The 25,242-nt window shown below is 40.5% G+C and overlaps 1 protein-coding gene across 8 annotated transcripts in view; it reads right to left on the reverse strand.

The window, feature by feature from the left end:
• USP28 (ubiquitin specific peptidase 28) overlaps positions 1–25,242 on the reverse strand; it is a 67,126-nt gene that overhangs the window by 10,794 nt on the left and 31,090 nt on the right. For 3 of the 8 annotated variants that reach the window (XM_055423043.2, XM_055423040.2, XM_055423038.2), the window contains exons 5-16: positions 24,824–24,983; positions 20,055–20,141; positions 19,218–19,355; positions 18,245–18,318; positions 17,240–17,319; positions 15,706–15,854; positions 13,844–13,971; positions 10,804–10,899; positions 6,062–6,241; positions 3,566–3,786; positions 2,733–2,803; positions 1,058–1,286 (exon numbers count right to left, since the gene is read on the reverse strand). In XM_055423043.2, coding sequence (XP_055279018.1) covers positions 1,058–1,286; positions 2,733–2,803; positions 3,566–3,786; positions 6,062–6,241; positions 10,804–10,899; positions 13,844–13,971; positions 15,706–15,854; positions 17,240–17,319; positions 18,245–18,318; positions 19,218–19,355; positions 20,055–20,141; positions 24,824–24,983 — 1,613 coding nt within the window. The remainder of the gene's footprint in view (positions 1–1,057; positions 1,287–2,732; positions 2,804–3,565; positions 3,787–6,061; positions 6,242–10,803; positions 10,900–13,843; positions 13,972–15,705; positions 15,855–17,239; positions 17,320–18,244; positions 18,319–19,217; positions 19,356–20,054; positions 20,142–24,823; positions 24,984–25,242) is intronic. The other 5 variants (XM_055423044.2, XM_055423039.2, XM_055423045.2 and 2 more) reach the window with 4 other exon arrangements.

The raw sequence follows: 25,242 nt of genomic DNA on the forward strand, positions 1-25,242 counted from the left end.
TAGTCTTTTCACCAAATGACAGTTCCCACTTTTTGTCTATTTCTATAGATGAGCCATACCCGTTATAACAAGGCCCCTATATACCACCCACAGCCAGCACAATCATTTGTACAGAAACTCCCACGAGCAGCTGTTCCTGCCCTCACACTGCAAACATACACTCAGGATGATCAGTTACTGTGAAGTGAGCATTCTCTCCATCCCCCACCCACCAAGCACACAAGAAAGATCATTTGCTGCCCAGACAAAATGCCTTATATGTTTCTTTACTTATGCAACACAGTGAAATCTGAACATTAAAAGAAGATGCCTTGTATGGTCTCAGATGTGAAAGAAGAAAGAAAGAGTAATATACATGGAAAACAGCACAGAATCTGCAACCAGAATATTTACTGGCTGTATGACAAGTACAGAACCTCAGCTGAAAAATGAGGGTGGTAAGAATTTCTGCCCTGCCTCCTCCGTGTTAGAGTTAATAAGTTATTAGAGAAATAAAATATTATGAGAAGTCTGAAACCACTGAGGCAAATCCACTTGTAAAATCTAGCTATTCTCCAAAAGGTGCCAAAAATACGCGCACAAGAATAAAAAGGCAAAAACTAGAGGCAACTTAAAAGTCTATCAACAGGAGGCTGGTTTAATAAATTATATATATATATTCCACGCAATGGAATTATTTTACAGTTGTTAATAGGAATAAGTTGGTTCTGTTTATAAAAAGAGAGAGATTGCTAAGAAAAACAATGAAAAAGATGCCAAACAGAATGGGAAAATATCCCATTTGGTGGGAAAAAATGAGGTGTAGGTGAGAAAGCAATAAATAAAACCTAGTATCTGCACAGAACATTGCTAGAAGACATTAGGAGCCTAAGAATGGATACTCGTTGGGCTCAAGGAAGTATGAAAGCAAACCTATTTTTCCTTTTTCTTCTCTTTTATACTATTTGTATTTCTATTATTTTCTAATAAATCCGAGTTTAATAAACTACAAGATTGTTCCCTTCCCTGAGAAGTACAAAATCTCCCCAAGCCTGGCCTCTGCGTACAGTGCTTTTACCTGCACTGAAGTGGGGCAGCTTGTCGTTAATGTACATTAGGCAGTAAGCACTAACGTTCCTCTGGCCCCCATAGGAGTCTCTTTCCAGTTCTTCCCAGGAAGACTCGGTAACAGAGATGTCGTTGTACTTGAGCCAGACTTGCCGCGGCTGATCGTAGACGTAGGCCCAGTAGTGGCCTGCATTCGCCTGTCCTTCGTGAACAAGGACCGCATGCAAGCGATACGGCACCTGCCAGTCAGAAAGCGTTCCCTCTGTTAGGTTAGAGCGAAGTCACCTGACAGGAGTTTACGAGACGGAAATTCCCAAGTATACCCGACCACAAGACCTGAGAAAACTGCCCATCGACACGTGTGTTTGATGGAGGGTTCACATCAACAAAACATCTTGCTGATTCAAGATGAATTAAAAAAAACACAGCCTTGGAATCTCCCTTGAATTATGTCTCCATCCCTGAATCTTTAAAATCAGACAGTTAAACTAGATGACCTCTTTGAGACCTCTTTCAACTCTATAAACGCCTATGATTTTAGATCTAAAACAAAAGATAACTGAGACCTATTTATTCCCCCAGTTCCAAACTCAGTCTATCTAAAATAGAAGCACCATGACCACTCATGTTGAGAAGACACTTACCACTCCTGGGACCTTTAGCAGTTAATGCTATTCTATGACTAAGTTTTATTAACTAAAATTAATAAATTTTCTATTAACTAAAATCTAAGCATATTTCATTATGAATCAGTCATAAGGTCTTTATATTTCTTCTTGCAGGTAATCATCCACTTATCTGGGGTGAAGACCCTTTAAACTACATACTTAAACAAGTAAATAGTTTCAAAATGTGAAAAGCTTCCCCTGCCCCGCCGCCCCTACCAGCAATATGGAAGAAGTAAGAGTAACGCTTAAGTGACAAGTTAAGTATTGGTGAAAGAAAGGCAAGTCAGTAAAGTAAAATAACATTCAATCAGTACCTTGACATGTTTTTACGGTGGTCAATTTTTTTAAAGAACAGAAAAGAGAAAATGGTCAACACCCAGGATTCACAAGGTGCATTCTTGTTATGCAACACAACTATGGTTTCCTGTGACCCTAGAACCAGGGCTCTCCTCCCACAGTCATTCATTTACACAGACACCCGTGGAGGGAGGCCCCTAACTGCAGCCTCTTTCCCGTCTATGCCCAGAATGTTATTTTAAACAAAAACACATGTGGAAAGTAAGAATTTCTGCCCCGCCTACTTCTCTTTTGGAATTAATAGAGACATAAAGGTTAAAAATAATATTGCTAAACAAAGGATCATGAAGGACCACAGTAGTTTGTAAAGGATGGGGAACCAGTCCCTGGTCAGGTTTCCTCCAATGTACTGCTTAATTACCATTTTATGAGAAATTTTATTAATATTTAACATCAAACCTTTCCAAAACATGGAAAAAATACCATGTGGCAGATTCAAGACAAATATGTTTTATGTCCTGTTGGTGGTAGAAGGAAGATATACTGCTCTTTTTTAGCCTAAAATATAGAATAATACATATTTCTTTCCAAAATTAATTTTTACATCTTAGGGAAGTTTCCATTCAGTTTCTAAGAAAACCATCAACTTCTCTGTCTGTATCTGCCCATTAGCACCACTAGAACATGCCTGGACTACTTCCCCATCAATTTTCACTCTACCTGACGGAGGAGAGGATCACAGTACATCTGCTCAATAGTCTGGGTAGTGCTTGCAATACAGTTCTTTAAGTCTGTTAAAAAAGAACACTCAGTTATAACGATTTCATCCCATGTCACAGATGCAGCTCCAGCTCCGCAAAGACTACAGCTTCTTTATACCTGAGGTTTTCACCTTTTCAGCTTCTCTCTATGAACCATAAGGAAGCATGCAGTTCTAAAGCAGTGGGTGCTTTATCTTACAAAGGCTTATAGTTTAATATAACTACATTAAGATTTCTAAAAAAACTTGGGAGGAATCTAGATTTGTATCATTTACTTATTTATTGCTCCCTAGATAAAAGGAGAAAGAAGAGGACGACGAGAAACAAGACAAGGCCAAAGGATTTTAGGAAAAGATGCTGAATAATGTGATTTTACACTGCATGCATGACTCAAATATTCTTTGCCTCCTTACTATCAACAAAGCATACTGTATGTAGAAAAAACTTTAAAAGTGGAAATTCAGGAAACTGAGATTCTAAGTTTGGGTCAACTGAAGTCAGAGTTCAGATAAACTATAGGAAAAGAAATCCAGCAGATGCAGAAAATTCTCTAGTGAGTGGCATTGTGTATCCAAGATACCCAGGAATTCCCAGAAAATTTGAGGAAGGAATCTAGGGAAGAACTTTTTATGGTTATATTACTAAAGCCAAGTGTCTGACCTAATCTCACAGGGAACAAAAAGTACCAAAGAGGTCACAATTCCTCAAATTCAACAGAATACATGGCAGTGACAGGATGTGTCTCCAAGGTACCTAATTTCCATGTATTCACACAAATAGAAAAGAGCCAACCTTGTATATCCTGCTCAATCTCGTTCCTCCACCTCTGCAGGCAGGTCTTAACAAAGTTTATCTCCTCATCTGTGACTGTTCGAGGAGCTGGGTGTGCGGGCATTTCCACGGAAGAACGGGGAGGTTTAAGAGGCTGCTCTGCCATCTCAGACTTGTGTACAGAATCTTCAGAGGAAGAAAAGGTTCCTTCAGCTTCCTGAGACGTGCTCTCTTTACTTGTACTGAAGGAAGATTAAAAAAAAAAAAAGCTCAGATGATAATTTCCAAACTACACGTGTGTGCTCAGTCACTAAATCACGTCCAACTCTTTGGGTCCTCATGGACTGTAGCTCTGGAGGAGGGCATGGCAACCCACTCCAGTATTCTTGCCTGGAACATCCCCTGGACAGAGGAGCCTGGCGGGCTACAGTCTATACAGTCGCAAAGAATTGGTCAGATATGACTGAAGTGACTTAGCATACATGCATGGACTGTAGCCTGCCTGGCTCCTCTGTCCATGGGGTTTCCCAGGCAAGAATACAGGAGCAGGTTGCCATTTTCTCCTCCATTTCCAAAATACGTCTTTGCCTAAATTAATGCACTCTGTAAAGTAAGCTGCTCTACGGGAAAGCACAGCTACAATTTAGTGAGTGTTTACTCTATAATGTTACTGAGCCAAACCTTTCCTTTACAGGCATCATCTCATTTAACACATCTTGCTGATGAGGCAGGTACTATTATCTTTCCTATTTTACCAACTTTCAAACCTAAGATTCAGAGAAATAAAGCAGCATTCCCAAGTTCACCCAACTAGTAAAGGACAGGGAGGGACTACACTCACATCTGCCTGAGTTTACAAGTCTATGATGCCTGCTCTCTAACCACTTGTAACAATGGACCTTCTTCTCAAGAAGAAAGGACGAGAAGGAACATGGAAAAGAGGAGATGGGGAGTGGAGTAGTCAAGGGATCAACTTTTGTGTTTCCAAGAGGTAACTGACCAAAGTGAGATGGACAGGTGGATCCAGGAATAGAATACACAGAAGAAAACTAGTATCAGCTGTATACCCAACACGTAGGAATGCAAACCAGGCGGCACTCTGGGAGAGGACAGGGTGGGAACTTACAGGCAGACAGCTCCAGCTCCACCACATCTCAGCTAAACACCCAAGGAGAAAGCAGTAGCCTCGGGTAAGGAGTCTAACACCTCAGCTGTAAGAGGTGGATGTCAACCACTTTACATCATTGTTACAAACTGAGAAAAATGTATGTAAAGTAACTATTAATTTATCTACTAATTAACTACTGCCAAAAATACTGCACACAGACAAATCATCAGGAATACAAACGAATCTAACTGTACTTAGGTTTCTGTTTCACACCAAAACTGAAGAACCTAAACTTCCCAGTTCTGACTTAAACTCTCACTCCCCTTCCTACCTGCCTCTCTCCCATACACAAAATGATGGAGCAAACCTCTTTTCCCTGAGGACCTATACATATGGGAAAACAAAGCCAATGTAAGCAAAAGAGGAGATGTCTCAATCTCAAAAAAGATTACACAAACACACACACACACCAACTTTAAAATCTAATATCAGTCAGTATCACTTCATATTATTAAACAGATAAAAGCACTTTTTAAAAATTAAAATCATTTATATTTTACAAAGGACATGAAAACAGTCTACAAAAATCCAAACACACACACATAGGTAGAGTATAAAAGTAAAGGAACCCTCCCTCCACCCCATGCCTTGCGCCATCCCATAGAGATAACTACTATTACCATTTGGTATGTTCTATCCGAATAGGCACTCTGCACACACATGAATGAATGAATAGTAACACATGTATGTGTGGGAAGCTTTTAAAAACATAAAAAAGTCTAAACTCTTCTATAGGCTCTAGTGTTTTTGCTAGCCAGGACACACAGATCACATTTGATCAGAGCTGGCCCCAGTGGCTCCTCCAGACCACTAAGGCTGTTGCACACAGTTGAGCTGGAAGAGAATCAAGGGCTCACGTGACATGGCCTGTCTGTCTCTTTGCTGGATAAGCCGCTGCAGGTTGTCCTCTTCAATTTCTAGCCAGTTCTTTCTCTTATTCTAATTTTCTACTTGTAAATAAGTTTCCCTTTGCTTGATGTCTACTTAGACGTGCAGACTCCTTTAGCAGATGAGTGAATGCCATGTTTCAGAAAATCAGTGGCTGACTTTTCCTCTGGGGGAGGCCTTTCATGGCAATTAGTTTATAGAGACCTCCGAGCCAGGTGGGCCTGCCAGAGAATGAACAATGTTCCAGACAGTTCAAGATGTCTCTGTAATAATCCCAACTATCCCTTGGGTGGGAATTACGAACGATTCACTTAAATGGCAAAACCCTTCCCTGTAAGACAAAGAGCTCATGGCCTGTGAGCTCTCACAGGGTGAGTGTTCATCAGGTGGAAACATGGCACACAGCTCAGATTAAGCCAAAAACCCCAATATATACTATTTTAAAAACTTGTTTCTGTTACCTTTCCTTGGATGTCAGGTCAGAAGTCAGGCAGTGTGCTGAAGAAAGTGGTTCTGTCATGCACGCATCACTTTGAGACGCAAAGCTCTCTGAGGCAGGTTTTGTACTAGCAAATTCAATTACGTATTTCAACATATCCGGAAGTGGGAACCGGGCTGGGCCCGAGCCATACTTCACATACCTACGAGGCAGAGAAAATGGTACTCTAGTGCCAAGGCATCTTGTTCTTTCAGGCTCACTGAGTTATTATATGGAGCGTCAACAGAAAGGCTTATCCCTAAAGGCTATACAATATTTAATACATTAATCTATAGAGCAAATGTTTTCTAACTACGAAAGTGAAAACTGACAATAGTCTGAATCTTTACACTTGACAGAAAGCATTTCAGGTGGGCTCCTATTCAAAGTCCCACCAATAGTGCTTTCTCTTAATTCAAATCACATTTAGGCTCTATCATAAAAGTAAACTCTATTTTTTAAAGGAAGAGAGAGAGATTATCATTACTCAAATCTGAAAATAATGCTGGTGAACTATTCAGTTCAGTTCAGTCGCTCAGTCGTGTCCAACTCCACGTGACCCCTGACAGCACGCCAGGCCTCCCTGTCCATCACCAACTCCCGGAGTTCACTCAAACTCATGTCCATCAAGTCGGTGATGCCATCCAGCCATCTCATTCTCTGTCGTCCCCGTGTCCTCCAACCCCCAATCCCTCCCAGCATCAGACTCTTTTCCAGTGAGTCAACTCGTCGCGTTGGTGCAAAAGTAACTGCAGTTTTGCGTTGCTGAAATTTGCCATTTGATGTTGGAATATATTCTTAAATAAATGTGGTTATATTATACATTTTAATGTGCATTTCTTGCTTTATTTATTTTTTTTTGCTAATGGCTTATTATTTGCTGTTTATATGTGTTTTAGACTACAGAAATGATGTTACTCAGAAAGCAAATTCAAGAGATTTTCTTATTCGAATTCAAAATGGGTCATAAAGCAGCTGAGACAATTCACAACATCAACAATGCATTTGGCCCAGGAACTGCTAACGAATATACAGTGCAGTGGAGGGTCTAGAAGTTTGGCAAAGGAGACCAGAGCCTGAAAGATGCAGAACATAGTGGCCGGTCACCGGAAGTTGACAATGACCAACTGAGAGGATCACTGAAGCTGATCCTCCTACAACTACAGGATAAGCTGCCCAACAACTCAGTGTTGACCATTCTGACTGTTTGGTATTTGAAGCAAATTAAAAAGGTGACAACGCTCTGAAAGTGGGTACCCTCATGAGCTGACTGAAAGTCAAAACACCTGTCACTCTCAAGTGCCATCTTCTCTTATTCTGCACAACAACAAACCATTTCTTACGGTTCGTGATTTGCAACAAAAAGTGGGTTATACATGACAACCAGCTCAGTGGCTGGACAGAGCAGCAGCTCCAAAGCACTTTCCAAAGCCAAACTTGCACCAAAAGAGGTCATGGTCACTGTTTGGTGGTCTGCTGCAGGTCTGATCCACTACAGCTTTCTGAATTCCAGTGAAACCATTACACCTGAGAAGTATGTTCAGCAAACGGATGAGATGAACTGAAAACTGCAACGTCTGCAGCCAGCATTGGTCAACAGAATGGGCCCAATTCTTCTCCATGACAATGCCCAACCAAACATCACACAAACAATGCTTCAAAGGCTGAACAAATTGGGCTACAAAGTTTTGCCTCATCTGCCATATTCACCTGACCTTTCACCAACTGACTACCACTTCTTCAAGCATCTCAACAACATTTTGCAGGGAAAACGCTTCCACAACCAGCAGGATGCAGAAAATCCAAGAGTTCATCGAATCCCAAGGCACAGATTTTTATGCTACAGGAATAAGAATACTTTTCTCTTGTTGGCAAAAATGTGTTGATTGTAATGGTTCCTACTTTGATTAATAAAGATGTATTTGAGCCTAGTTATACCGATTTAAAATTCAGGGTCTGAAACCACAAATACTTTTGTACCAATCCAATGTACCCAAGGTTTTTTTTCTTTGCTGTGTTTTAGATCAAGTAATCTGCAATTAGGAAAAATGAGAGAGAGAAAGTTGGAAATGGGAAGTAGGTGTTGACAAAGGTCAGAGTTTAAGTACTATGTACACTATGATTCATGTACTCATTTAACAATGCAGGCAAGGCATAAATTACTGAAGATTTCTTTGGAATCAGTAAATAATAAATGTCTTCAACATGTAATCAAAATAACTATTTTAGTAATACCCAATGTTCTGCCATTACTAGCACATGTTACACTAAGAAAAGAGATTTACTTTAGTGAATTCTACAGCTCACTGCAGTAGAGTCTAAAGGTACATTAAGTTGACTCACTGGTACAGGTAAACTATAATTCTGGGATTCCATTTACAAAAGGAGAGAGTCACTTCACACTTTTCTTCTCTGAATAAAGTGAAAGAAACAGATGCAGAACTAGGGAGACGGAAAATTGTTTCTATATCAAAAAGGACACTATGAAATGAAAAATAAAATATAATGCAACTCAAAATCAACCACATGTTAGAGGATATGTAGCAGAGACACTTCATCCTCTCTAATTTAAAAGAGAAACAGAACGACTTCTCCTGTGGATTTGCCTGCCACAGAGAGTTCTGGCTTTCAAAGAAACAGATGTTAAATATATAAAGCTAGAGGAACTTTAAATCACTGTTTCTAGCCCTTAGATCTATTCCTTTGGCTTACTTTCAGCTATCAACTTTTCTAAACTTGACTGATCTCTCAAGATCTATTTTCTCCATGGTCTTCTTTCAATATGTCATTCCCTTTAACACTGAAGGAACAGCTCCCATCTCTGAACTCCTTGTCTGTCCCGCAGACATGGTAAATGTCTTCTTAGCACTGCTTGTTGAAAGAATTTATCAATACATGACTGCCTTGGACCAAAGGAAACATCTTTCTAGGAGCACTGCAGCACTGATCCTCTGTCATAAGATTTTAAGCCGTTGCTTTACATCTGTAACTCTTCTCAGGTTTGCTGTATTTTAACATGATATTTATACAAAATTTCAGGAAAAAATTTTCTTGAGAAACTTATCTTCAATTCTATGACATACTCATTTTCCTGTTCTTCTAACAAATTCCTTTAGACCAACTACTTCATACAATGTATTTAGTAGAATTAGAATGAAAGTTGTTTCAAAAAAGATGTCTACACTGTACACAAGAAATCTTATTTTTAATATGATATCAAGATACTTTTACAGAAGAAACGGTGAATTTTTTTTAATAATAAAAGTAATACATATACCTGGTAAGAAAACTCAAATTCAAAAAAGGATAAAACAAACCATAAAAGCCATCCATTCCCACCTCAGTTCTACTACCTAATGGTATCCATTAACAAGTTCCTTGCAAAGATTCCCAGAACTATGTCACACATAGACAAGCAATTTTTCAAAAATAATTACCCAAGTAAAATTATCCAAAAATTTAAGTCACTTTATTTTAAAAAGAAAGTCATACTCATACTATAGAAAATACTCCTGTACGCTATTTAAAATCTAAATAAGTCAGAATGCCTAGCTGGTTACTGGCAAATTGAGTATTTTTCAGCTAAAATACATCAGATATACCAGGTATGTTGTATGAAAACAATTATAACTTTCCAAGCTTATGAAGTATCACTCAAACGTTTAAAGCAAAATATTGCCATAGTTATAAAGTCCTGTAAATCACTTCCAAGAGTATCTGAGGACTCAATTTCCAGCTTAAGCCTATATTAAGACAATGAGATGATGGATCAATTCTTGGGTAAATCCTTCCTAAGTGAGAGGGAGGGAGCTGGGAAGCGGCACCCATAGGTGCAGGGTCTTTCTCAGGCTGGTATGGCGGGTTTTGCCTCTCAGGGAAATTACTGAGTTAGCAATGAAGCAGTCAGAGGCGGAGTAGTGGTAGCAGCAAAAATAGTTAAGTAGATAAAGGCAAAGAAAAAGCCATTGACATTGCATGGAATCTCCTTCCTAAAGACTAAATTAATGGTCTCTGCCCTGGTGGCTCAGAGGTTAAAGCGTCTGCCTCCAATGCGGGAGACCCGGGTTCTATCCCTGGGTCTGGAAGATCCCCTGGAGAAGGAAATGGTAACCCACTCCAGTATTCTTGCCTGGAGAATCCCATGGAAGGAGAAGCCTGGTAGGCTACAGTCCACGGGGTTGCATAGAGTCGGACACGACTGAGCGACGAAACGGAACGGACTAGAGAGAAGTTACACTGATTCCTTCTTAGGAAGTCATAGGGTGACTTCACAAAAGCAGTCATCAAGAACAGATGAACAATGATTTCTCCAGAGGAAAAAGGACTTCGTATGTGTCAAAAATACAAGCCCTCTCTTTGAGTTAGTACTGCTGACTTGTTTTACCTTTACCAGGCACTTCAAAAACTGCTTTCTCAAGACAAAGGGATTAGAGTTTTGTGAAAGTTACCTCTCCTGTGTTTGTGAACAAGACGGCAAGGAGGGCAGAAAAAGTAAAGAGCTATGAAATCAGAACTTGGCTTCTCTTCAGTACACTGTCAATAACTCACCATGTGACCTGGGTCAAAGGTGTCCTGCACTGCACAGCTTAAAGACTGTTTCACATTTCCCTTATCCATTCTATAAAATATACTAGTTAATACTTAAACTCTGAATTAATTTTTAGATAAAAGCAAATTATCCAATTTTAATACCCCATTCTAAGTACAAAGGTGTCTACGACTCACCTTTCCAGTTTTTGCTGCAGAATTTTTATTTCTTCTTTGAGTTTTCGAATACACTCTCGCTTACTTCGAACAAGTTCTTTGCTCCTGTACATATACCTAAACAAATAATAATCCCACAAACACAATTTATATTTAAAACGTTAGTAACACAAAGTTTCAGCAAACTTTGGATACAAGGAAACTGCCTTAATCAGACACAGGGTTAGTTCTATGTTAGCTCTATGAAAATACAGAGCTAACATCATATTTAATGATCAAAGACTAAAAGTCTTCCCCTCTAAGATCAGGAACAATCCAAGAAGGACCACTCTTGCCTCTTCTGTTCAATGTTTTTACTGGAGGCATAGTCAGTGCAATAAGGTGAAAAAAAGAAATAAAAGTGGTACAGATAGAAAAGGAAGTGAAACTGCCTTCATTTGCAGATAACAGGATCATGTACATAGGAAATCTCAAGGAATCTACAAAAATGTATCAGAACTAATAACTGAATTTATTAGTAATGCCAAAAGACACAAAGTCAATTAAAAAAGAGAGGAAAAAATTTATTGCATTTCTATATACCTGTAAAGGACAAATGAAAAGTAACTTTTTTTTCAAACCCTATAACATCAAAGGCAATAATTATTTAGGAATAAACAACCAGATATGTGCAAGAACTGTACACAAAAAATCATAAATCACTGCTGAGAGAAATTAACAAATAATTGAATAAATGAAGCTATACCATGCTCACGGACTAGAGAAGTAAAAATTGCTAAAATGTTAATTTCCCCAAACTGATCTATACATTCAACACAGTCCCAATTAGAATCCCAGTAGCTACCAGGGGTTTTGACAAGATGATTTTAATACTTAGATAGAAATGAAGGAGAACAGCCAAAACATTAAAAAAGAAAAAACTAACACAGTAGGAGATTTATACTATCTGATGTCAAGATTTATAATAAAATCACAGTAGTTAAGAGAGTGTGGCACCGGCATACGATTACACAACAGATGGAATAAAACTTCCAGAAAAAGACCCACAAATCTAAGTCCAACTAATTTTTTAAAAAAGTATCAAGGTAATTCAGTGGGAAAAAGGGAGCTGTTTAAACAAATGATGCTGAAATAACTGGATATCATCCACATGCTGCCTTACTGCCTCCTGCAAAAAAATCCCCTTACCTCATACCATATATGAAAACAAACTCTAAATGGTCATAGACATAAATATAAGAGTAAAGATCACAAAATTTCTAGAAAAAAAAATCAAAGATCTTTGTGACCCTGGATTGGAAGATTTCTTAATTAGAATACAAAAAGCACAAACTATGAAAGGGCAACTGATATATTAGACTGCATCAAAACTAAAAACTCCTGCTCTTCTAAAAATACTAGTAAAGAAACGGAAGAGACAAAGATAGATTTAGATTTGTATCTAAAATATATAAAGAACTCTTACAAGTCAGTATGAACACAACCAAACTGAAAAGTGGACAAAAGACACCTCCCCTAAGAAAATATATAAATGACCATTAATTAAGCACACAAAAAGATGCTCAGTGTCATTAGTTATCATGGAAATACAAGTCAAAAGAAAAATAAAGATATTCCTGTAAGCCCAATGAACAGTGAAAATCAAAGTCGTTCAGTCATGTCTGACTCTGTGCGACCCTATGGACTAGCCCGCCAGGCTCCTCTGTGCATGGAGTTCTCCAGGCCAGAATACTGGAGTGGGTGCTAGCCATTCCCTTCTCCAGGGGATCTTCCCAACCCAGGGATTGAATCCAGGTCTCTCGCATTGCAGGTGGATTCTTTACCATCTGAGCCACCAAGAAAAGCCCCAATAAACCCAATAGAATGGCTAAAATTTAAAAGACTGGTAATTCCAAACACTGGTGAGGACTTAGAACAAATGCAGCTTTCCTACACTGCTGATAGGAACACAAAATTGTACAGCCACTTTAGAGAACAGTTTAGAAATTTCTTATAAAGTTAAAAACATACTTTTCATACAACAACCAGGAATCTCCCTCCCAGGTATCTTACCCAGAAGCACTAAAAGCCACATCAAAACTTTTATGTGAAAATTCATATTCATAATAGCCTAAAACTGGATACATCTGAAATGTTCCTAGTTAATGGAAAAAATATTGTGGTACATTCATACAATGTAATACTACTCAATAATATTAAGAAAGGAATCACTGATATATGCAACAACGTACATGAATTCCAAGAACATTATTCTAAGTGAAAGATGATGACAACAGGGTACATAATGAATATTAATGTCCCTAATTGTAACACTTTATAAATGACCCAACTAGAGGGCCAGAGAATAAGTAAGTGGTTGCCTGAAGGTAGAGGGAAGGGACTGACTGTGAAGAGGCATGGGTGATGGAAATATTCTGTATCTTGACTGCGGTAGTGGTTACTTGACTACATATATTTATCAAAACTCATTGTCTGTACACTTAATGGTAACATTTCTTTGCATGTAAACTATATGTTGATAAAACAGACTTAAAATTTTGTAAGTCTGTCTAGGAATTTTTTCAGGAATATAAATGGTATTCAGATGAGAAAGAAATACACGGCAGCTACTCTACATACTGGTCATCATCACAGAAAGCAGAGATTTCACCTAAAGCCTAGCTACTCAAATTGTGGTCCAGAGATCAGAAAACAGCATCACCCTGAGAACTTCTTAGAAATGCAAACTCTTGGGCCCCCCGCCTAGATCCATTGAATCCAAATTTGCATATTATCAAGACCTTCAGAAGAGTTCAGTTCAGTCGCTCAGTCGTGTCCGACTCTTTGCGACCCCATGAATCACAGCACGCCAGGCCTCCCTGTCCATCACCAACTCCCGGAGTTCACTCAAACTCATGTCCACAGAGTCGGTGATGCCATCCAGCCATCTCATTCTCTGTCGTCCCCTTCTCCTCCCGCCCCCAATCCCTCCCAGCATCAGAAGAGTACTACAGACAATACACTTAGTACAAGTTTACTTCTGCTACAGCACATCAAGAAGACAATCAACCACAGAACTCACCTGTCCATATAAATGATCTGAGGAAATTCAAGCTTATTGTGAATTTTCTCTGGCTGACCCAGGGACTGATTGAACTCAAATCTTGAGAGTTCAAAGGTCAACACTGGAGGTAGCTTTGTAAACCAACGCTAAATCAAAAGTAGAAATACAGGAGAGAAAAGTTAAGTTTAGGAAACAGCAATAGCCAGATTTAAACTATTCATTAGACTCTTTTTTGGTATAGAATTTATAGTCAAATCAAACTCAAACTGAAATTTTTTTTTAATCCAAAATAGTTAAAATGCCCACACAGAATCATGCCTTCTTTCAGAATATGGTTAAACGCTCCTTGAGACTCCGAACTTTACAAACCAGTGAACATTTTACTTCAACTATCATAGTCAGAAATAATGACCTTTAAATACGTGAACTGCACCAAAAATCTACATATCACTCACATCATCAGCAGCATTTAAGAGGTTTAAAACCTGGAGAAAACAGCTAGCCCAACCAACGAGTTAGAAATTGTCTAAAAAGACTAGTATGTGTCCACACCCTCTATACTACTTCTTCACACACAGTCTGAATCCCCTTTACTACTAAAAACGACACTTGAAATAGCCTCACGACTCTGAGGGTTCTGAAAAAAATCTCTGAATTCCAAGAATTTATGGATATTACAAAGGACTTCATCAAATCAACCTATTAAGTTACCTTGGGTGTCAAGAAAAGAAACTACTGAGTTATAAAAACAGATCTCAACTGTCACTGATCATAGAGGAGGAAAGACTAAACCAGGAAAGGCATTTCTGTTCAATTCACCTGTGTGGCAGAGGTTCATACCAGTAACTTTAAAATGCTCCCTTTACCAAAGGTGCAAACAGCTATGTTCCCTCCACACACCCTTGTCAGAATGAGGTGAACCAGATAGTCTGCCTGATAGCCTCAGAGCTAAATCTAAACAGGCACTATTTTCTATTTTTCTTAATAGAGAGGTCCAATTCTTGAATCAAAGTCTCTAGAGGTCCAAGTTGTCAATAAACACTCTTTCTCTTTAGTAAGAGCATGCATGAGCTCTGTACAGATGGCACAGACGTTATGCCTCCCAATCAGGAATTAACACGTTCCTTGAAAAGCTAGGGAGGCAACAGTTCTCTCCCTGTTCTAACACTGCTCTACAGCTAACGTACTTTGACAAGGCTCATGTCAGGCTCCCTGTTAAATTCAAGGAAGATTTTCTTTCTAAGTAATTACTGGATTGGACTCATAAAAAGCACAATTCTGTTTCAAAATGTATGATGAAAGGAGAATAATTCCAGCTGTGTGGTGCTGGCAATTATGCTACAATATAACTCACTAATTCTTAACCTAATGGGAATGTTGAGATATTAATTACCCTTACTTGTCCTTCACTTTCCCCCTTTCTTTCCAACCCACAAAAACAAATAAATGAATCTTAAATTTAAAAAAAATTTAAAGCAAAGGCAGAATTTACAACTGAGAACAGTAAATACTATAACAGGGAAGATATTCTAAATGGCATACCATAGGAATTAATCACTGTACTTTTACCCTCCGAAAATATGGAGGCAGTGGGTTCTCCCCACTCAGGTACAGGTAGGCTTCAACAGAAAGAGAGAAACTTGATCATACTTAAAACATCAAAGGCAGCATACAACCTTTATATGATTAACTCAAATTATACAAGAATTATCAAACACTAAGACTCACTACTCTTACCACCTCATGAGACACTTCAGACTAGTACAAGTCCTGCTAAGTGTAAAAAGTTATTTAATACATGATGTGAAAACAGTCTGCCCAAAAGCTCAGTCCTAATTAACTGGCTTTGTCACTGGAAAAAGCAAAAATATCCAACTCACCTCTTGTCCGTACTTCACTGAATGATCGGAAGGAAGCAGCTCAATGTCACCCTCCACCATGGCCCCTTCTAAACATTCGTCTAAGTTACGATAACCGTTTACCTGAAGGGGATACTGGCCGAAGGTCTCATTGTTACAAAAGGGCTTTCCTAGGCAAAGAGACAGATTGCTTTTTTAAAGGCATCACTAATGCTTTCTAAAGCTTTTTTCCTGGCACCACAGAAACAATATCTTCTTAATTCAGCAATGTCCTAAAAACAGGTTACAAGTATACATGGCCTTGATGAACCAGTGGATCCATTCATAGATCATGGACAACTGCTAAACTCACAAAAAAGAAAGACAACCAGAGGTGACATGCCTCCTAATCAAAGACTGTCCTGCCATCTACAGATTCAGTTCAGTTCAGTCGCTCAGTCGTGTCCGACTCTCCACGACCCCATGAATCACAGCACGCCAGGCCTCCCTGTCCATCACCAACTCCCGGAGTTCACTCAAACTCATGTCCACAGAGTTGGTGATGCCATCCAGCCATCTCATTCTCTGTCGTCCCCTTCTCCTCCTGCCCCCAATCCTTCCCAGCATCAGAGTCTTTTCCAGTGAGTCAACTTGTCACATGAGGTATTAGTCTCAACTAATTAAAAAGCCTTACCTGAATCTGGCCAAATTCTAGATCCAGCTATCAATTTATGAAATGATGAGCAGAGAGGAATATGTTAAACTATATCACAGATAAGTGAGCAGCAAAATTTTAGACTGTAGAGAATATAAGAGAACAACCTAATTTCTTTTTTTAAAAAAATGTATTTCAGGGAAGAAACAATGGGAGGATGGGATAGTCTGCAGATTCTGGAAAAAACTAAAAAGACATATATCAACCAGTCACAAATGAACCACATTTGATCCTGATTAATATAAACTGTAAAAAAGTATACACAGGGAAGTGCACCTATCTTTACATATGTAAAATTATTTATTTATATACACAAAAAATTATAAAACAAATAGGATATTTGAACATTTGGCTAGTTGTATACAACAGTAAGAAATGCTGTTTTGGGGAAGTGATAGTGGATTAGATTGTTTTAAGGAGGCTATCAGAAGGGTAAAAGATGACAAGGGTTAGATGGGGAATGACTGGCCATGTGTCCAATACACAGCGAGATAAGCCACTAGAAGAGATACACATTTTTTGGCGGTCTGACTCAATGAAACTTTGAGCTTAGATATTATGTCTGAAAAAAACAGAGAAAACTGATAAATATCAGTGTGCGTCTGATAGTAAAACCAGGTTTGGGCTGGGCAATATTATACAATTCAATATAATATCTCTGCAACCAATACTGTGCCCATTTTGCAGATGAAGAGACAGGATTCATGATCCAGGATCATGGAGCTTGTCCATGGTCACACACATCAAAGAGGCAGCACTAGTATTCAGACCTGTATTTGTCTGACTCTCAAGCCTCTTCACAGTAAATACACTTGTGGTCACAAATCGAGAATTAACATTTATTTACAGCAGAGGATTTACCTTCACGAATCCCTTCAGTGAGGAAAGTACCATAGAACAGCTGCACCATTGGATTTTCAGACTTGTTCCTGGGATTGCTACTTTTAAAACAAGGAAACAATTCTGTATCATTTGGATGAGGTAAGCAATATACTAAACCAAACTACCATTCAAAAGCAAAAATAAAACATTTTCATTAAGAGCCAGGTATGGTCTAAAGTAAAGGATTAGTTACTCACTGAACAAGTTTAGTTCAAAATCTCACTGATCAAGTATATGCCCAGCACTGTACTAAATTCTGGAGAGATAAAGGCAACAGGCGTGACTGCTGGCCTTAAGGAACTGAAAGTCTAATAAGGAAGTCATACATGCAAATACATGTATGTGTATATATTCAATAGATAACATCCATATCCAGTGACAGAAGTATATAAGGTATAGAAGTTGTATAAAAGCAAGAATGAGCCCTCTTGTGCAGTTTTTCAAATGAAAAAGTTTTCCTAGTGGCACAATAGGAATGGAAAGAAAAGTTTATTTCTATAATCCCTTCTCAAATGTATTAGAAAGCTGTTTTATGATACACACTTCTTCCATCTAGAGTTAAAAAAAAAAAAAAAAAGGTTAGGAAACAAATACCTCTGCATCTATATTTGGTAAGAGGTATTTATATTCCTTGCCTTGAATTTTACTTCTGTCAGTGATTGAAAAAAATTCAATGTATTCCTATCACACCTCCATTCTCACATCAAGGATTGACCTGACCTTTCAATACATTTTACAGCACAGGTGTTGACTTTTAAAAGTTAATAGCTATTGCCCTTTTAGTAAAAAGTTACAGGTTAATGGGATTATCTATAGAGGGGAAAACCAAAGGCAAGGGGGATAAACAATGACAAATATGAGTGGGTACCCCATGGGGTTTGGTAAAAATCAGTAATTTCTACTTGAGAAGAATAATCTTCTCCTGTATCATCATTCTCAGTGAACTGCTATGAGTAGGAGAATGCACAAATCCACAGCACTCACTTAACATTAACAGCTAGCTGGAAGGCGTCCTCCAGCCAATCCAGGAGCTTGTGTGTGAACTCACTCACATCTTGCTGTAAGAGAGGCACAAAGTGCAGAAGAGTTAGACTCAACACTGTATGTGGGCAAATGAAACTCTGCCCTTACCCCACCAATGAGCAAGGCTCTACTGCTATGCAAGGTTTCTTGTTCAGGTCCAAATATCATGAAGATACAAGGAACACTGGAGCCCAAAGGCTGCAGACAACACACAAGGTGCACTAGGGGATCTCTGACTAGGAGGAAATGGAACGCTGCCCCTTCCAGCCACATCTGTTTGTAACAAACTATCAAGCAGTCCCAGCTAGGCCTTTTAGAAAGGTTCAAAGAACAGACTGTAGTCCTCTAGAATAAGAGATCTGTAGGGAGAAAGGAAACTTTCTGAAATGTTCTGAGAATTCTGTAGAACTGTAGGACCTTTAGACAAACAGCAAAAAAAAAAAAAATGTAATTGTATGAACAGTGCTAGCTTTGATTTTAATAGGAGATAGGGAAAGGAATAGACTTGTGACTAGAAAAGAAAGATTGCTCAGAAAAGCTACTGAACTCAGGTTTAGACAGTTTTAAAATTAGGATTTCGATCTGGGCCATTCCAAGATAAAGGTGCAAAAAAAGGACGGACTTTCTTTTCCTCGGTGACCCTTTGCCATGATTCACTGAAGCATCTTCCAACCTTTCTAATTCAGCAGTCCCTGGAAAACTCTATTCTTCCTACTGCTTCTTTTCTTTAGAACTGCCAGGCTCCTCCACACAACACACATATGCATGTACATTCTTTTCACCACCTGTTCCTTAAGCACTATAAAGGGCAAAAGCAGGCACTGAAGTCCCACACCGTCATGTTCACAGCTGCTTATACAGCTGAAACAAAGCAGCATCACAGCAATAGTCACAAGGCATCACTGCAAGCTCCAGGACTATAGGCTCCCTGTACCTGCTGTTCCTCAGGTGATCGGAACGCTCCCTTTAAGAGGTCCAGTGCTGCTGAAGGGTCTACAAATTTGCGATTTGATCCCATCATCAGAGCAAACAAATACTGAAGCTCCTGCATGAACACGATATTTCTCTTTTCCTGCAGGAAAGATAGCCATATGTACTTATAACCTCGTATTTGGAAAATTAGAACGCATAAAGAGAAAAGCTGTTAACAATCACTCCCTAATTTATATTTATGAAGATGTAGATCAGAGTCAGGTCTCAAACTATTACAGGTATTCTGATAAGGGCTGTGGGGGGATTGCCCTAAACTTAAGACTACCTGTGTTTTGACAGAAGCCAGATAGAATACTGTCAGAAAGCAAAAGTGTTCCCTTTCTAAAGCCACTGCCCTCCCTCCTGCTGGAACAGCATCACCAAGGTGAAATCTTGGCAGGGCAGGGTTGATCTGGGCAGGAGGCTACCCACTTTGGCAAGAATGAGCTGAAGTCTCTTCTGTGACGGTCCAGGCCTCCAGCACCACGTCATCCACTCTGCATCACTCAGCGCAAGTGGCTGAAGGAGCCTGAAGGAGGCCCAGTGGCAGGAAAGCTGAGGCCACCAGAGTGACTCGCTCGCTGCTTCCTTAGAACTACTTTTCTCATTTTATTCCTGCTTAACTTCACATTTTTGTAAATCCTTATTTCTTGTCACAAAGAAATAAAAGGGGTCATCAGGAAATGGAAACAAATGTTGCAGAAGCCAGAGAACATCACAGTCACCAGCTTTAACCAAAATCTAAAGGCCTTTGGGATGAAAGGGGCTGAACAGTGAAGACTCCTCAACACCAATTTACCGTGTGACTTGGACAATTTTCAAGTACGTTCTGTGGTAGACTATAGCTGAGGACAAGTCTTCGGAATTCAGGCAATTGAAACAGAGACTGAAATAAAGAAGGAAATGGATTTAATAGCCTTTCTTTCAAAGTAACTGCAGCAAAAAAAAATATTTTTTATCTTAAAAATATGTGTATAACCATTAACTTGGTAATTCTATTCTAAGGAAATAATGGCTATGTATAAAAATTTAGGAGGAAGAATGTTAATCCTTTTTAGAGAAAAACTAGAAGCAACCTAATGGCTAATAGGAAAAGATTAAATAAACTATAGTGCATCTGTACAGCAGATTATTATATAGTCATTAACACTACAGAAACAGTGTCTTCATAAAACAGACAACTACACAGTAAAAATCAATGATCCAGAGTTACATATATCAACATGGATGCATCTCAGAAACATTCCGTGTAGAAAAGTAAGAGTGTATGCGGTGTACATGAAGTTTAATCAAATAAAAGAACACGGTACACCGTTTAGGGTTACATACACCTGTGGGTGTATCTGGGAAGGCAGGCACATAACGGGGAATAGGCACAACAGGGACTCAACAGTAAAGGGATCTGAAACATTTCTTTCTAAAACTGGGTGGTGAGTACAGTACAGTGTTCATTACCCTCCACTCTTTGTCATAAATACTGTATTTTAAGAAATTATAACAGTAGATATCTCAGACTGGCAGAATTAGGGAAAGGAATTCCTTTTTATTGCTTGTAAATTACACATTTTTCCAACTATGACTCTCTTTTGAAAGTTGATGTTTTTAAAAATTCTCTTGTATGACCCTAACTCCTCATCCCAACATACTCCTCCAGTGAAAAAGCCTTCCAGACCATAGACCAGAACTCTTGAAGCGGCAGCCTGGGTGGATAATGGGCCTCCGACCTCCCAGACTCCATCACAAGCTCTACAGGATTCAGCCAATAGTACACCTGGACAGGGAACATCACAAGCTCTACTGGGATTAAGCCAACAGGAGGAGCGGACACCTGGCCTGGCAACTTCAGTCAGGTGATGCTGGGATGGCAAAGTTCTGTCTGGAGCCAGGCCTGGGATGCTCAGCTCTACCTGCCACCTGCTCTCTTCTCTTCCCACCTCCCCTGTCTACCTAGCCCTTCTCTACTCCTCTCAGTTTAACAGGAAAGTTCCAGGACTTCTCTTCCACCGTGAGAAAAATGGTTTCACGTTCCAAAGTTCCTTCACTGCAGCTCTGCAGCTTCGCCAAAGTCTGGCTTCCCCCAAAGATGCTGTGATTCTTAAAGACAACAGTGTGAGTTAACATTACTCACATTTCCCAATCCAGTACTGACTGGCCCCCCACCATCTGTTTCTTCTCCTGAAGTCTCTCTAGCACTAATTACATCCTCCTCCTCCAGGTATCAGAGTTTAGAACTTCAGAATAATCTTTGACTCTTTTCCTTTTACTCACCGTTGACATCCAGTAAGAAGGCCCCTGCACTCTGCCTCTGCGGCACTATTTTATTCATCACCCCCTCGGTGATGACTGCAGCAGCCCCCTTCACACGTCTCAACACTTGCATCCTCACCCCTCCATTCTGCTCTCCTCAAGGGCCGTAGGGAGCCTTTGGAAACTCAAGCCAGAGTCCATCATTCCTCCGCTCAGAACCCACACGATGACTCCCCATGTCACTCAAAACAGAAGTCAAGTTACCTCTCCAACAACACCTCCGATGACCCTCACCTCCACTCCGAGCATTCCAGCCACTCGGGACTCTGAAGTCCCCTGAATGTGCCAAGCTCACGCCCATGCTGGGGCCCCGTGAGGCACGTCCCATCGCCTGGAACACCCCTAACCCCTGCCCCCACCCCCGGCAGCAATGGGCTCTCTCCCTTGCCTGCTGCCCAGGCATGTGTTCCAGTCTCAGCCCCTCAGGAGTCCTGGCCTGACCTCGCAGTCGATGTGGGAAACTCCTCCTGCCCTCCCAAGGCAGCTCCAGCCTCCCTCACACTCCTCTCTTTCCACCACACCGACCACAGTTTAACATAGCATAGAAACTTAGCTATCTAGTTAACTAGTTAAGTTTTCCAACTATTTACTATTTTCTATTTACTGTTCCTTGTCCATCTTGCCTCATAAGAATCTACCTTCCTAAGGACAAGGCTCAGTCTGGGTTTGGTTCACTTCTGTATCTCAAGGGCTCAGAACAGCACTAGGCACACAGCAGCTGTCTGGCTTATATTCACGGAGGGAACACAGGTACTTGTGTTCAGCCCAGGGACTTCCGGCTCCCTGAGCATCTTACCTCTCATGACCTACTCCTCGGCTCCATCTCTACAACCCCATCCATACCAAGGATACGTCAGTACCCGAAACAACTGCCAATGCTCAGACCACAAATTCAGAACACCCCCCTCCGGAACCATAACTTGTCCTCTGTCTCAGGTGTTCAGTGGCCCACAGGACACCTGTGTTTTGACGTCATCAGGAACCCAAGCAAATGAGTATCTTCACTGTCTCCCAGTCATTACCTCCTTCTTGTCATCATTTCGCCCTCTCCCCAGCTTTGATCCCATGATCTCTAACTGCTGCTGCTACTGCTAAGTCATTTCAGTCGTGTCCGACTCTGTGCGACCCCATAGACGGCAGCCAACCAGGCTCCCCCGTCCCTGGGATTCTCCAGGCAGGAACACTGGAGTGGGTTGCCACTACCCTTCATTAAATTCTCAAACGGCCCTTTCGTTCTTTCATCTTACCCAGCAAATCCTCCAACTGAGATGAACTTAATTTTCCACTTACGCGTGTGGAGCACTGCCAAGAGAAAAAGTCTCGATAAAGCAGGGCACACTGATACCACCATGCATTTAAGTCTATAAGCTCAGGCAGAGCTTCATATTTTTAGAAATTCTACTACTGTGGTCTGGTGCCAACTGGTTTCCTGCTGTTGACAACTATTTTAAACTTTCAGCCTCTTAAAGAGATTCTGTCAACTTTTCCACGCTGTCTCAGAAAGTGGTGCTTATTTCAGAGGAAAAAATGACCATTTAGGAACCATTTCAACTTGAGTTGGCAGTCATCACTTCTTCCTCGTCCTCTGCTGTGACTCTCCTGCCCTCTTGCTACTGGAGGCCAAGCCCTCCCCACACGCTCTCGGTCCCATCCTCCTGTGCCTTCTCGGAAACTTTCCTCAGCTGTCTCCTCATCATCATCTCTCACAGGACGGACGTCAACTCAGGGCAGGGTCTCAGTCTCAGTCAATCTCTCTCCCTCCCTCTCAAAAGGAAAGAACTGACTGACGTCTCCAATCCCCAATGAACGTCCTACAGCCTATTCTCAACACAGAAGCCAGGGAGCTGCTTAAAGCGGAAGCAGAATCACAGTACTTGTCTGCTCCAAACCTTCCAACACTTAGCACCGCTCATAATTTCTGAATCCTCATCATGACCCCGGGTTCCCCCGTCCCACCCCCCCACCTCTGCTGTCACTGCTGTCGACTCCTCCCCCGTGGTCACTCAGTCCCAGCTTTCTCCCTATTTCTCAACATACTAAGCTGACTCTGAGTCTTTGGACTTGCCATCAGCTCTGTCTGCCGCGTTCTTTATGTGATCATATGAAACGTTCTTCACGTAACTACATGGCCCATCCAATGCCTCGCCTAAGTCCAGCTTCTGCTCAGATGCGCAACGTGGCAGAAAGGCCTTACCCAACCCCCCTGAATGAATAGCACCCCTTCCCTCACTAGTCCCTCTTACTCTCATTTGTCTTTATAGTCCTTAGCACCACCTGATATGTAATTTGTATCCTGTATGTCCCGTTCTTTTCAAAGTAAATTCCATGGGAGTGTGGGCCTTGTTTTATCTACTGCTCTTTCCCCACTGCTAAACCAGTGCCAGGCAAGGAATGAGGAACCATGGATTTTATGCATGGAAACAGAGGGCTCAGTTTTTGGCCGGGCAGTTGGGCTGCTGTCAAGTACTATGAAGGAGAAGCTTGCAGGATGGGGCAAAGTGCTGCACGGCAGCCACGTTCAGTTTAAGAGGCAACACGCTCCCCCAGGGTAATCCATCCACAGGGCCTGATCACCAACTACAGGCTACTGATTCCCAGAATTTTATCTGCAGCCCAGGTCTTTCACTGAACAACAGATTCACAATAATAACTGCCTACCCAGTAGTTCCATGTGGACCCTACAACTCAGCGTGTTTTAAAACTAACCAAATCCCACGTTTAACACACATGCAAATTATTCCTCCTCTGGTGTCAAATGGCACTCCTGTCCACCTGCTATCTCAAGTCAGAAATCTGGTCTTCCTCAGCCATTCCTGCACATATCCCTACTAGGCTGCCAGCCATGCCCTATACATCAGATCTCCTGAACACCTTGAGAATGTTTTTACTCCCACTTTCCACAGTTCATGTCACTTTTCCATTCCAGGCCGCGACCATTTCCTTCCTGCTTGGGCCCTTACAATAGCCTCTCAAAGACTGATTTCTCCTTGTTAATTAACCCATGTTCTGCTGTAATACACCACTCACTCAGCCTATTTAAAAGCACATAAGACTTTGTTTTCAGTACTGCCCACTTCAGACACCATAGCATCTAGGTCTGAAACATAAGAAAGTGACTGAAACACAATCATACCGTGGGGAAAATGCTCCAGTTTTATCTGTCTGTCTCCATTCTTTTCAAAGTTGTGTTTCTCATATTTCAGCTTAATACATTACAAAACTGTCTCCAGAAGACACAGCTGTCTCTTAAAAATTTCATACCTGAATAACAGCACTAAACCAACAAGTATTGCCAACGTTTTTCAGCCCAACTGGCCAACCATCAACTCGTCTCCAGTCATTGGGATTGGGATTTTCTCCCCAGACTTCACAACGTTTTCTCTTTGAGCGTTTAGTTTCTGCAGAGGTTGCCTCGTGCATCCTATATTGTGCCAACATACCACACATCAAAAAAGAAAAGAGTTAAACAACAATATACTATAAGGAGGCTATAGATAACCTTTCATAGGAAATTCAAAATGCCAGGTACACTACTAACTGGGTTATCACTGGGCATATCATAACTTTAGTTTTAACATAAATGAAAAGTAAGGTTTAAACATAAAGTTGTTAAAATCCTTCCTAGCAGCAACTATTACCAGTAAGGCCCCTAATGAAACTGAGTTGAGACTCAAGACTAT

Source organism: Moschus berezovskii, chromosome 14, assembly GCF_049115385.1.
Source record: "Moschus berezovskii isolate FMDL1 chromosome 14, NW_MosBer_1.0, whole genome shotgun sequence".
In the NCBI taxonomy this organism is placed as follows: Eukaryota; Metazoa; Chordata; class Mammalia; order Artiodactyla; family Moschidae; genus Moschus; species Moschus berezovskii.